The following is a 14,747-nucleotide window of genomic DNA, read 5'->3' as shown; positions in this document are numbered from 1 at the left end:
TGATAAGGGTGAATCTACTTTCCTTCCATTACTTTTTAACCAGGAGAGTTGAGCATTCTTGTTTGTAAATAACTGAATTCCAACTGCTTGCCTTGGCAGAGGCATGAAGTTGCACCTAAATGATGAGGCACAACAAGTTTGAAAGATCTGGGCATGCTAGTGCTATTGGGCACAGGGGGAAGGAGCATAACAGTTCAGGGTGGACCAGCCCTGTTGAGACAGGGCTAAGACTGATTTTCATATGTTTTGTACCTGTTTGTATTGGCATATTCAAGCACTGCATCCATCACTATTTTGCTTGTCTCTGTGATACGCCTGGAGTGCAAAAGGTATGCTATGACATGGGTCCTGTCCTCTCTTTGCTGTAAGACTCAAGTTGCATCTCAATGTAGAAGATGAACAAAACTGAAAAATGCTTAGGGTTGCTTGATTTTGCTTGCAGAGGGGACCTGGCCTTATCAGTCTGAGGCTGGACTGTCTCCTCTACGGCAAGGTGTTGGCTCATTTACTTATCGAGCTTTCTGTCTGAAGTGAAGAAACAAGCAAAAAACAAGCTAAAACAATGATGGACTGAAACGTGGCTCTGTGTAAATACTACTCTCTGTTTTAAAGCACTCAAATCACCATTTTCTAAAACTTTCCCTGGTTGAAACAGTGTTTAAATATGTTAATTACTTTATGTAATGATGCACATCCTAATAGACGGTTGGTCTAAAGTTTAAAGTTCTTACCTGTATGTCAATATAAGGGGAGTCTTTTTCCAGTTTAGCTTTATCTTGTGCCAACTTAAACTTTTGCTCTTCAATAAAGCGATCTAGAACTTCACCCATGGTCTGTTAAAACCTAGAAGATATAAATTTTATCACATCTTATTAGCTGTTCATGGTCTTGTCACAATCAATAAAACTAGCATAGCGCAAAAAACAACTTCCATTCCAAACAGTCTTCCAAGTTTAAATATCATTACTTCCGAAATCGTTATAGAACCAAACACAAAGCATTTCCCATTTCTGCTTGAAGGTATTTTAAAGTAGAGCCACATTTAATAATTTAAAAAAATCTATGTTTATATGTAAAGTCAAGACACCTTCGGAAAGTTGCAAAAATATATTAACAATAACACAAATGGCTTCCTCCTGGGATATATTTTTGCAACTGTCCGAAGGTGTCTTGACTTTTCCTTTAAATTGGATAAGGAAATACTGGATTTTATATTTATGGGATTCCCGATCTCATGTCAGACAGCCATTACAGAGCCTCGTTATTTCAGGAGAAATATTTGAGATATATATATATATATACACACACACACATATATATATATATATATATATATATATATATATACACACACACACACACACACATATATACACACACACACTTTTTTTCTTTTTTCTCCACTAACGAGGATAATGTCAAGTGTTTAGCAATGTTTTGCCAACCCCTTTCTTCTACTTTGCTCTACTTACCACTTTTCCTTTTCCAGCTGTAGAGTGGCCATCAAGACAAGTTAAAAATACCAGGATTGGCCAGCTTTCTTGAGCTCTGGTGCTTACATTTTAACAACATTTTATGTTTTGTATGTATTACTTGTACTTATTGTCCAACACTGAAATTCAGGAATTGTATACAAATAATGAAGCTAGTTACTGCTGAAATCACTCTGGGTGCCTTGTTTGCTTGGAGTCTGCACAACCCTGCAAAGTAACACCACTACTCACAATAGAGCCACCTGCTCAGTCAGAACCATCTTGCACATAGGAACAGCCTTTCAGATATGGAGTTACCTTACTGGCAGTGAAATGTGTACTTGTGGTCTGTTTTCTATTGCATTAGCCCTACTGTAATTGGCAAGCAGTGTTTCCAGTATGCCTTATGTTAAATTACATGAAGTTACAAAAAGCACAGTTGACTTCTAAAGTACAGCAACAACAGAATAATAAGCACACTTTATAATTAACTATTAGGCCTCCAATAGGAATGGTGCTGCTCAATGCACAGTTTATCAGTTTTCGGTTTGTTTCTCATTGATACTTTTGCACAGAAGGGCATTTCTACTTTTCCAAACTATGTCTGCATTACATTGCTCCTCTCTATACTATGGACTACTCTACTTTAGAGTCTGTTGGCTAATAACTGATTCTATGATACTGTGTCCGTATGGTCAAGGAAACACAAAAGCTGTAATGGAACTCATGTGTGACCGACCTCTGTTTCGCACATAGGTCTTCTAAAAGGAATACAGTGGCACTGTGCCTAATGGAATAATTTGTTGTGCAGTAAGGTAGAAATGGGCATGAGGAAAAGCTCTACCAAACAAAAATTACTTTTGCCACAAAGCTTGACTTTGGGATCATCAATATGACGCATATTTGCAAATTACGACCGTTTCCAGTTCAGAATGACAGTATGAAACCTGCTTCTATCCCAAAATTTGGTGAGAATATTGACAATGACAACTGATAACAAACATTCATGTTAAGAAAACCATGATATGTTTGAGCCAAAGATATAACAAAAGAGATAGTGAAAAAGCATGAGTGAGACAGAAAATTAGAATGAAAGTGCAAGAGTATGAGAAGGGAATTGAGATAAACAGAGGTCAAGAGAATGTATAACAAAAAGGACCATGCAAACAGGTGTGTGAGACAAAAAATGAGAGAAAAATACAGTAAATGAAAGGGAGTGAAAAGCATGTAATCAATGCCATAAGCAAAAGACACCAAGTTTAGGAAAAGAGCATGAGGAAACGGGTGACAAAAAGGAAAATGTTTGGTTACAACATAGCTTTCAAAGAAAACCGTAACCAAGAGGGTTTTGAAGCTACAGCCATGTTAGCAGACATAACATGCAAGTAAAAGTTAAAGTGAAGGTACATAAATACATATTCACTCAAGTAGTTAGTTCTCTACAATTGTAATTTACCAGTTTATTGTAACAAGGCTCACATCATTTTAAAGTTTGATCTACAGGGAGCTTTAGCTGTCTCGTCAAAAATTTAAAAACACATATAAATAGAGGAGATGCGGATCAGCCCTCTACATCCACTGGTCGCTTCAACTGCCTTTCACATTTTGCTTCTGCGCACCACTCAATACAAATGCAGAAATTTCAGTCCTCATCAACCATATTGCACAATGAGTGATCAAATGTATTAATCTGCCTAAAATAAAATGTACGTCAGTATCAGTTCTGGTGAACTAATACATTACCAATACTTTTTTTCTTGCCATTCTTTAATCTTTTTTTTTATTTTTTAGTCATCCTTGTGTATTTAAACCATGACTTCAGGTTACAGTAATTCAAAACCAATATTACTGACATCAATTTTGCTGTCGTATTAAAAGGATATGCAATGTTTAAATTATTTGTAAATTTTAAATATATTATCTCCAGCAGTGGAATTTTATAAAATATCTAGTTTTCCAGGGACGAGAACATTTCGAAATCTATGTGTGCTATATAACAAATCCAATTATCCCTTTTGGTGCCAGGCAGGTAGGTGACAAATTATGGTAGAGTTCTTATTATCTTATAGAGTTCTTATATCGGAGTGTTTGCATACACTCCAAATAAATAGGCTTGATTCTCCGTCAGTATTTGTAAAAGTTGCATTTATTCCAATAAGGGACCCATGAGTGCACTTCAGCACAGCTCCATCCCAAGTGTCTAAGTTCTAGAAGGGACATATTTATACTATAGTGCTGTGTAGCCATTTTAGCTATAGTTTTATACATATTATCTTAGCAAACTAGGCCGCTGTGCACTTTAACCTAGATATGTTTTATTTCAGCTTTGTTATTTATTTTGGTGCAGTCACGTGATATTGGATGTTTCTAGGAAGATGTAAGAGTTGCTTATCTAATTGAAATTACGGCATAGAAGACGAAGACGACGGTTAAAGGAGTCAAAACGGTTAACGGATTTCAGCCTTAACGGACTGTGGTGGGAAATTCTGTTCACTTGGTCATCTAACGACATGTGAATTGTGATTTTTCCTGAGGGCCTTGTACGGAGTTGAACCTTGGCTATAGAAGGCTATGAATATTGGTTGAAGTCTGACGCGCTGACTGAGACCGGAGGGGACTACATATCCCAGACTGCTTTGAGGCCCCAGGAGGTGGCCATCTTTTGCATCACCTGCTTCTCAGTCACAATCCAAAGAGCGCCATAAAGCGCAAGGGGGCATACCGCAGCGTGGGACGTGCCAACAGAGAGCGGAGGGGACTACATATCCCAGACTGCTTTGAGGCCCCAGGTGGCAGCCATCTTTTGCATCACCTGCTCCCACTCCCAATTCAACGAGCGCTATAAAGCGCGAGGGGGCATACCACAGCGCGGGCCGTGCCAAGGCCAAGGGCGTGCCCGTCCGCACCTGGAAGAGGCTGGGCTGGGCCATTACTCTTTAATTTTTAGATTAATCCCCCCAGCTTGTCTTGGTCTGTGCCAATAGATAGGAGTTTATGGTAGTAGGGGCTTAGAGCAACCCCTCGTGAGAGGTAAGGTCATAGCATTTAACATCGGAGTTGGAGGTGGACAAAGCATCTAGATTAACGGATATGGGGAAACGTAAAGCACCTGAGCTCCTGGGGGGAAAAGGACAAAACCTCCCAAAAAATTAAGAAACGCAGGAGAAAATTGTACGATTTCCAAAACTGACGATCTAATAGAGGAATTTGAATCTCTGCTCTGCACTAAACCTAACCCTCTGAAAGGTCCTGACAAAAAGATAACTTCCTATTATGCAAAAAAGTTAGAACCGCAAAAGGAGAAAATTATTGATAGGGTGGGGAAAGATGACCAGCAAGTGCTATATCCAAGCTCAGATACTAGTATAAATAGATGTAATGATGACGATGTGCAGACCCCACAACATTTTCCAACACTGACTGAAAGCACTGGAAGGGAGGGTCTTGCTCAGGGGTATGGTATAGTATGCTCAAATAGATATTCAGTCTCGGCGGCAGTCGAGACAAATAATGCTCTGGAGGAAAAATCCATGGATACACATGCCCAAATTGGCCCTGTAACACAGCCAGTCACGGAGAGACAACTACAATTGTCCAAATTGTAAAGCAAGGAACTTAGTAGATCTATATGATCTGGTGGGTAGATTCATGCAGGAAGTTAGGGAGTTAAAGTCCAAGGTAGGAATCCTGCTGGCTTTCGTGGAGAAAGGAGAGGGAAAGTCTATACATAGAGAAAAGCATGAAAAAGGGGTTCCAATTGGACGCTCGCATCTACTAGGTAGATGTACAACTCCTCAGTGGCCTACCAAACAGTCTAACCTCAATTTAAATAAAGACAGCATTACTTATGCAATACGAGGGTGCATTAATAAGGACAATGATTGTATTACCGGGCTATGTAACCCCCCAGTATCTAAGGCAGGAGTAATCTATGGAGACTCTTGTAATCCTACTTGGGAGAGCCGCCCCAAACTTTGGCCATTAGAAACGAAGGCAGGATGCACATTTAGTTTGTACACTCTATCACATAGCAGTAGGGCAATTACACCAACATGCAGGCAATACGTCGAGAGAGACTTAAGGCCCTCTAGGGAAAATGTAATTTACTTAACAAACGTCCTGAAATTGTCCAACTTCGGTAGGGAGGATGAGGACTCCCTTAAAAATAAACTTGTCTATTGGATCAGGCATAAAAGCCACTGCTTATCCTTAATTCGTTCAGACATTATGAGGGTAGAAAGGATGCCAGGAGATAGTGGGAGGTATGATGCTCTCGTGTTGACATTAAGGGACAAGAGTCTAATTGAAGGCCTAATTGCCATGGAGCTGAGAGTTAGTGTCCCCCTTAAAACTGCTATGAGATTTAGCTTGGATAATCCATTCCCCTCGAACCATACGGTTAAGAGGAATGAACAACGAGATAAGGGATCGACAAAAACAAACAAGGGCGATACTGACCTCGAGGTGGTAGATTGACTGATTCCATTAGATTTTTCAGAACTGGGACAGGCTGCAGATATAATAGTAGATGGAGCCGTAGATCCGAATAACCAACAAGCTAAGAGGGGAGGGAGTGCAGAGGAGCAACAGCCTGGAAGTAATGAGCTGGTAATATCTCAGGGACCATTGGTAAGTACTAGGCCCCTTTTGGCTAGGGGCTCTGTCTCCATGGTCTCGTGGAATGTAGCAGGCCTAAAGAGCAAGCTCATAGACCCTGATTGGCACAATTATATTGACCAATTCCACTTTTGTCTCTTCGAGGAGACTTGGCTAACGGAGCCACCCTATAAATTGGGCTATAAACCTAATTACACTAGTGCCACCACAGCAGCAAGAGGGAGGCCATTTGGGGGATTGGTTATATGGGTGAAAATATCCCTTAATGTTGAAATAAACAAATATGACACAGACTCTGCCGACATTCTGTGGGTGTCATTAAGCGACAAAAATACAATTTTATTTAATTTATGCAATGTCTATTTAAGGCCCAGCAGGTCAAATCAGGATTCACATGAAATAGAAATTTTAGATGACATGCTAAACAAAGTCCCAACAGGAGAACCAATATTGATAGGGGGTGATTCTAACTGCAATTACAAGCCTATAATCGGCCTTGAGCAACTGGTGGAGGATGAAGATGATATGGCAAGACCTATCCCCATCTCATTTACCGAAGAGTCAGTTCCAGGTACGATATCGGCCTTACAACTCATGAACCTTACCTTAAAGCACGGGCTGAGGGCCTGCAATGGCAGAGTGGGACAAAGCGGTGATAATTTGAAAAACATTTCAAAGAGGTAGGGCAGGTTTAAAATTGGATTATATTATGCACAGTACAATTACATGGGAGAAGATAGCAACTTTTAAACTAGATAACAGAAGAGAAAGCGACCACTTTCCGCTAGTTACAGAACTGAGGGAGTGTCTTCTAGATCTAGCCTCCACAGGTAAGGATTGGGTGGAGTATCAACCTATTGTTAGCAATAAGCGTTGGACAGTAAAATGGCCAGTAATACTGGGCAACCTGGGTGTCATGGCAAGCATATACAATACACTTACAGAATTATTGGATCCTCATGTGCATAAAAGTCCCATTGACATTCAGATCTTAGATATCCATCAATTATTGAGCACAGCCCTGAGGCCCTATCTCACCAAACAGATTCAACAAAACCCTGAACAAAGCAGGAAATATCCTAGGTCGACTAATCCCTGGTATACTACCCAATGCAGAGAGGGGAAAAATACTGCTGCTGGAAGCCTTAAAGCTAAAAAATCCAATAGCAGTGCAGCAGGCAAGGGCCAAGTACAGGAAAATTCTTTCTGGTGCAGACAAGAACTAGGAAGATCAAAATTGGTCCGATCTCCTTGCGGCAGCCAAATGCAAAGACACAGTATTCTTCTGGAAGATAGTTACACATGGTAGTAAACAAGGGACATCTAATACTAAGCATCATATAGATCCTAGTACATGGGATAATCATTTCTCGAATCTCTATATAGATTCATCGAATAAAACCCCCAGCTTTCCCTGCCTAGGGATCAACCTATCCAAGGACAAAATATCAGATATACATTTTAGCCTGGAAGAAACGGTGGTAGCTATAAATGAAATTAAAATAGGCAAAGTCCCAGGCTTGGATAAGATCCCTAGGGATCTGCTTAAGCATTGTGTAGATGTTTGGGCACCATATGTTAAACTAATTAGCAATGCCATAGCAAGGAGAGAACCAGTCCCTGAGACGAGGAAAGGCACGGAAATCATCCCAGTTTATAAAAAAGGATCCAGGGAGGATCCTGGGAATTATAGGCCAATCAGTTTAATTGATATCATATAAAAAAAAATACATCAGACAGCTATTGAATAGAACAGATGACTGGATGGAGGGGAATAGCATTCTAACAGCACATCAAGCAGAACATTGAAGAGGAGTCATCTCTACATCGCATTCGTGGATTTGCATGCAGCCTTTGACCTGGTTCCGAGAGATATCTTCTGGCTTTCGCTAGGGAAACAGGGTATGCCGGGGAACTTTTTACACCAGATAATTAGGCTACATGAAAATACCTATGCAAAGGATCGGTGGGGTCCAAATGGAGAGTTAACAGATCCAATCCCCATAAAGAGGGGGGTAAGGAAAGGCTGTGTGCTTGCCCCAGCCCTCTTCTACCTTTATATCAATGATCTGGTTGACTATCTTAAACAGAGTGACCATGATTCTCAAAGATTAAATGGAGATCCTGTCCCTGCCCTCCTTTTTGCAGATGAAACCATCCTATTGTCCCAAACTCCTGTGGGGTGACAGACTCTTCTGGAAAAATTTAGCCAATACTGCACGCTGAAGGGGGTAGAAATAATACAACAAAACAAAATATTTGATTGTTAAACATCACAGATCGCTCAAAAGAAACATTCTGATTAATGGGCAAGAACTGGAACGTGTTCAAAATATTAATTGCTTAAGGATATTGTTGGATGCAAAGCAATCCGGGACGTCACACGTAAACAAAGCAAAAACACTTTAGTTCACAAATGTACGGTGATAAGAAACAAATATAAAAATTCAAGAACAGAAATAGTCTCCCCAGTGTTTGAGGTGTAAAGACAAAGCGCAGGCCTCTGCATTATATGGCGCCGAGCTATGGGGAACAGCTAATTTGACACAATTAGCGTCTCAAGAAAATAGCTTTGCGTGAGGAATATTAGGATTTCAGGCATCTACACCATTGGTCCCTCTCTTTCATGACCTAAATATTATGCAAATAGGCCACTTAGCAGCTTTGAGGCCAATGCTTTATTGGTGTAGGCTATGGTCAACTCAAGATCTGATCCATTACAGTAAGGCACTAATCGAGCTAATGGATCTGGATAAGACAGTGTTCTTCCCCTGGCTTCGCCACATAAGGTCCTGGTTCCTCAAGCTTGGGCTCAAATCCTTTTGGGACGAACCCTATACCCATATGATACATTCAAAGAGCCACCTAAAGCAAGTCTATTGGGACTATCTCTCAAATAATCTCTTCTAAAATACGGGTCAAGGAAGACTGACTTCTCAATTTCTGGATATTAAGCCAAAACCTAGGTTTGAGGAATGGCTAGATATAATTCAGCCCAGGTGGACAAAATTACTATACATGAAATTCTGACATGCAATCCTTCAAACCAAGGCATTTACTATTAAAAGGGGCCCCCAAAATGAGGATAGTCACAATTTTATTTGTGGGTTATGCACTATGAACACCATTGAAACTGTTGAACATGTTTTATTGTTTTGTAAAGCCTATAAGAAGCCCAGGAGGAAATTGATCTGACCAATCTGTAAAACTCTAGGAGCTAGGAACTTCAAAGAAGCTGTAAGACTATCAAGGTCTAGCACCATTCCCTTTATAGTCTTTGGAATAAGTCGCGCCTTGCTAGCAGTATCATATATTAGAGCTAGGGAGGACCCGAGGCTGTAAAGTAACATACTGTTTATGCATCCTGCTCCTTTAAGTAATCACATCATCTAAAGGGCGATAGGTGCAAAAAGGATGCAAGCAGGAAATCTTGCATGTTAGGCCCAAATTAAGGTCCTAGTAAACTGATTGATAGTACTGGGATTAAATGACTTCCTATGGTTATATTTGTACATTGATTTTAGGAGTTTTAATTGATATTTATGTAATTGTTTTATTATTTATTTTCAATTTATGAGATCATTCTTATGATGTGTTTTTTATTGTAATGTCCTTTTATGCCTTATAGCCGAATAAAGGTAAATGAATAGAATTATTTTAACACTATCCACATTTGCGGTCTTGTTTTATTTTCTCTATCTAGCTGTTCTTCACCTAGGTCAGCACTGCATTCCGAAACAAGTCATTTCTTTCATTCACTGTGCTTTTCTCAAGGCTGCAGTAAGATAGGTTGCTGGCAAAAGTGGCACGCTTTGTCTCCAATGTTCACAGAAACATACACACTCTTACATGGGGATCCTTTCCTGGAACATCAGATGTTTTATTTTGAAACACTACTTTGACCCATGTACGTTAGAGGGATGTTCCAGCCAGATGACCGCGACTGTATGCTAATTGCTTTGCTAAAGCTGTTTATGTAGAAACGGATGAGATCTGGGTTACCACGATTCCCCTGAGGAGTCATTTATATCATGAGCCCGGTTGCCCAATCATCCCTGCTCTTGGGTGGAGATAAAGCACTGCTAGTTAGCCGGAACAAACCCGGATTAGGCAGGCAGGTGTTGCATGGTGCGGGATCAGACTCTGTCCTACGCAATACAGGTGATTCTGCCACCCAAATCCAGTAGTCTCATAAGGATAATGAGAACCTACGCAACATGGTGCCACTAACGTTTGAACAGGTACTCATTTTCTGGTCCTACTGAGTAACTCTGTCTCACTACATGCAAAGACACCTCAGTACTATATATGGACACGTACGTGGTACTGAGGATTTTTTCCTCCTCAGCTAAGTAGGGAGTACCTAACTAACAATGTAGGTTGTTGAAGCTTGAACTCTAAAAGCATAATCCCCATTTGGTGCACTTATCTCTGAACAGATTTACCATTCACCATGGTGAACCCCCAATGGGTAGCAATTGCAGTCAATATGTGACCACCGCTCATTGCACATTTATTGGCACGTGGCCTAACGGCTCAGGGGGGTCCGGTTACATTTGTTGTTGAGGCTCATCCACCATATAGAACAGAAACATTCTATACTTGGGTAACATTTCCAGCAGTTTATAGGAACACAAACACATTTCATCACTATACACTTGCAAACATACCAGCACAATATAGAACATATGCATATTTAGAAATACTTCTAACTTATTAAGACCATAAATAATTGGCTTGATGGAGCCCTACCACATACAATCCTACATGTTAGGTTAGGTCCTCTTAGTAATGATGATCCTATCTGGACTTTATTGGCTACATATACACCACACCCTGATGCAGCAACCTTGAAGGTAGCTTAGGTGCGCCGCTCATATGCAAGCTTGCGGCAATTTGCAGACTTTTAGTACACTTTGTAATACAAACATTAAACACAAACCCAGCACGCGCTGATCCGGTGCAACCACATGCAGCAACGCCAGGTATTAATCCTGAGACTGTACATTCGATTATGAGTAAAGTACCTGCCAAACAGGAAGAAATTCAGTTTTAGTTAGCTCCAAGGACTTTCCAGGACTCACTGGAAAAATGCAGTGAGAGAGGTGGGCAGTCAGAGCGGGTAACTGAGTACGTGATACTGAGAGAGGAATCACAACTCTCAACAGAAGTTTTTGTTAGAAAAAGAAGAGAAACTTCCCCAACAAAAAGCTCAATTTGAAAAGAAAGAAGTGGCAGCAGTTGTGATTCGTCTTGCCACTCAAGAGGAGGGCTCTATTGAAGAACAAGACGTGGGCACTAACTCTGCTAGACGCGCAGCAGAGGTCACAATAGTTCGCCAGAATCTTCAAGAGCATCTGGAGGTGAAAGCAACTGGTGACTTCTTACACGTTGAAACTGCGGACATGCTTGTCCCCACGCCTGACAGGGTGTACAAAGCAACAATAGTTAGGAGACACTGAACGCACAATTGATGCAATCTTTTGGGACTGCGTTGTTAATATTTATGATATTTTACTGGCCGAAAAGGATTGGCCACCTGAATTTGTCCGTAGTTGCCCATATGGGGAAGAGGTTATAAAACCTATCTCACCTCTTGTTTCCGTAGAATCCTATGCCACTGATTGGGCATTGGCGCAGGCAGCCACGTTATTCCACAACCAAGTAGGGTGGGATAAAGATTCCCCCTAGCATGCAATTCCAATTAAAAATCAACCCCAACCTAACTCCCAATACCCAATATAACATGATGCTAAAGCACCTGTGAGGGAAATCCTCACACAACTAGAGTACCAGGGCGCAATCGGACCCTGTGTCTCATCAATTAATAATCCTCTATTCCATGTAGCTAAACCAGACCATTCATACAGAATAGCCTTAGATGACAGACACTTAAATAGTCATACAAGCACATATGCTATACAAAATTCTCATAGCACTGCACTTATGAATAACAGTGTGCAAAAATCCAAAACAACATCGGAAATTTCCAATGGTTTCTTCTGCCAAAATATAGCGCCTGAGAGTACAGACTTAACAAGTTTCAGTGCACGTCATTGACCCTGAAGCATTGTCCTATGTAGATGGCATCTTCCTTACTGGTGATGAATTACTGAAACATCTTAGACAGGTAGCCTGCATTGTTGTAGGATTTGCCAAGTTAGGCCAAAATTAAATTAAAAAAAAACCAAAAAAAGCCTTCCTTAGTGTCTTGTTTCTGGGATACGAATTATCAAGTGAAAGGAAGAGCCTATTGCCACAGTTCTTAGAAAAATGTGCACAGTTACAACCTCCAAATACCATTAAAAACCCCAATCATTATTGGGTTTTCTAAATTTTGGCAAAACATACATTCCAGATTATGCCTCACGCATCAAACCATTACTTGATTTTATACGTCCTGACTTTTCCAGTAAATTTTGGACAGTCAAACATACACGCATTCTCAGAGCAGTGCAACAAGACATGCTTGCAGCACAACACTTACACACAAGGGACAATAAAAAACATCCGGTCATCAGAGTAATTGCTAGTGCCATTGGTTTCACCTATGTAACATTCAATGAAGGTGAGACAGTCCCGATTGTATACAAATCATATTTGTACTCTACAGCAAAATAACGTTTTGCTCCCACTAAGAAAATTCTCACTGCTGTTCAGATGGCTGTCATTAAAGAAAGACCATTAGCCCAGGGGAAACACATTATTGTCTTATCTCCAATCCCAGCCCTTGAGGCCGTTACCAAAGCCAGCGTTCCAAACACTAAAGCATTACATCCACGTTGGATCCAATGGCCAATGTCTTTGACAGCCACTGATGTTGACTGTACTTTTGACCCAAAGCTACAAACTCAAGAATTTTTGCAACATGAACTAGAATACCCAGTTCCCGCAAATACATTTCCTATTGATCAATACCAAAGAGTCATGTACACCAATGGCTCAGCACAACCTGCAATAGGCCAAAACATCAATACTCTGTTGCTTGCCCAGTCATAAGTGGCTATATGGAGGGTAGTAAATTCTATCCACAACATACCTATACGCAAACCCTAGGGCATTGCACTGCACAACCAGCAGAGCTAAAGGCTCTGGTGAGGGCACTGGAACATATGGATCCCAACCAGCTAACACCATCAAACACAGACTTCTGTGGGGGAAAGTAGCGGATCTGAAGGGAACGCTACCATACGTCCATGTTGTACTTACACTTGGACACCAGCGCGTCCAAATACACGTTGCTAGGAATACACTGGGTGATAAAGCAGCCAAATCAGCAGTAGCTACGGCTTCTGTTGCTGCAGTAACTTGTTCTAGAACTAAACCGGATGGTGACATATGGGCTGCCGTGGCAGCCACGGCTGAAGGCACGCCCTTGCCAAAAGCATTTCCTGCTAAATATTCCTACTAGATGGCAGACTTGTTTTCCGCCATAGCTATAATACCAGGTGTGGATAATCGCGAGATTCCCAACAAAGATCGAAGACCAGAGTTGATCAAAGCAGCGCATGAGGGAGTGGCTTTTGCCCATGCAGGTGTGGCGGCTACAATATCATTAATGCAGGCTCATTATTGGTGGCCAAGTCTATACAAACAGACCAAACAGTATGTCCTTTGTTGTGATATCTGTCAACAAATTAGGGGTCCACCGTCAAACGCCCACAGCAGATACCCCTCCTAATTTCTAATAAACCATTATAATGTGTGTACCTGGACCATTGTAGTCCTTCGACACCTGATAGTGCATACAAATACATTCTAGTCGCTGTTGACTCCTGCTCCAGATTTCTAAGGGTGTGGCCACAATGCTCGGCTGACGCTCTGACTGTTATTAAAAATTTGCAAGTCTTTATCGGCACATATGCATTTGCGGCTTTCCCCTCGGATCAGGGCCCTGATTTCGCCTCAAGGGCATTCAGGGATGCCATGGCTTTGTTAGGGGTACAACTCCATTACTCGTCTCAATTTCATCCCAAGGGAAATCGTGTCGTGGAGTGACGAAACCGAGATTTAAAGCAATCCTTTACAGCCAGAGTACTAGGTACAGGTCTTAGTTGGCTTAATCACCTGTATGGAGTCTAGAGAGCACGTAATCTGCCTAGAAGGTCCTTGGGTGGGGTGGGGAAGGGTCATACTTCATACGAGTGCCTGTGTGGAACTTTAATGTATGTTCCAGATCTTGATGGTCCTGACGTGGAGGTGGCAGGAACGCCCTTAGACATAAATGAACATGTCACTGTCTTGCAGGAATTACAACAGTTCCGTGGCGACAACGCTTCTGTCAGTGCTGCCTCCTTAGGAATTTAGAATGTACCAATAACATCTACCAGCTGGATTCCAAAGATTGGGGATCTAGTACGTGAAAAGGTTGCTGTGAAAAAGGAGTTCGGTCCTTCCTATTGTGCACTGGTTTCAGTCCTGGGAAAGCATGGTACCAGAACTGTTATTCTACCACCGCTGCCTGGTTCTAAAGAAAACCACGTTGTCTCCATCGACAATGTCAAGTTACACCATGTGGCCGATCCTGCACAGCAGACCAAGAGGAACAACCAGTAGTACCCGAATCCCTCTCACTACTGGTCTGGATGTCCTTCTACAAGTTTTGAGCAGCGACGCTGACACCTCTCCAAGCTTGGGGAGGGTGGAAAATGATCTTTC

At 41.3% G+C, this 14,747-nt stretch overlaps 1 protein-coding gene across 2 annotated transcripts in view; it reads right to left on the bottom strand.

Annotated features, from left to right (window-relative positions):
• CSPP1 (centrosome and spindle pole associated protein 1) overlaps window positions 1-14,747 on the bottom strand; it is a 976,424-nt gene that overhangs the window by 939,319 nt on the left and 22,358 nt on the right. For both annotated transcript variants that reach the window (XM_069220290.1, XM_069220291.1), the window contains exon 2: window positions 732-843. In XM_069220290.1, the coding sequence (XP_069076391.1) occupies window positions 732-830 (99 nt within the window). In that variant the 5' untranslated portion in view covers window positions 831-843. The remainder of the gene's footprint in view (window positions 1-731; window positions 844-14,747) is intronic.

Source organism: Pleurodeles waltl, chromosome 2_2 (assembly GCF_031143425.1).
Source record: "Pleurodeles waltl isolate 20211129_DDA chromosome 2_2, aPleWal1.hap1.20221129, whole genome shotgun sequence".
Lineage (NCBI taxonomy): Eukaryota > Metazoa > Chordata > Amphibia > Caudata > Salamandridae > Pleurodeles > Pleurodeles waltl.
This window is presented reverse-complemented; position numbering and strand designations above follow the sequence as displayed.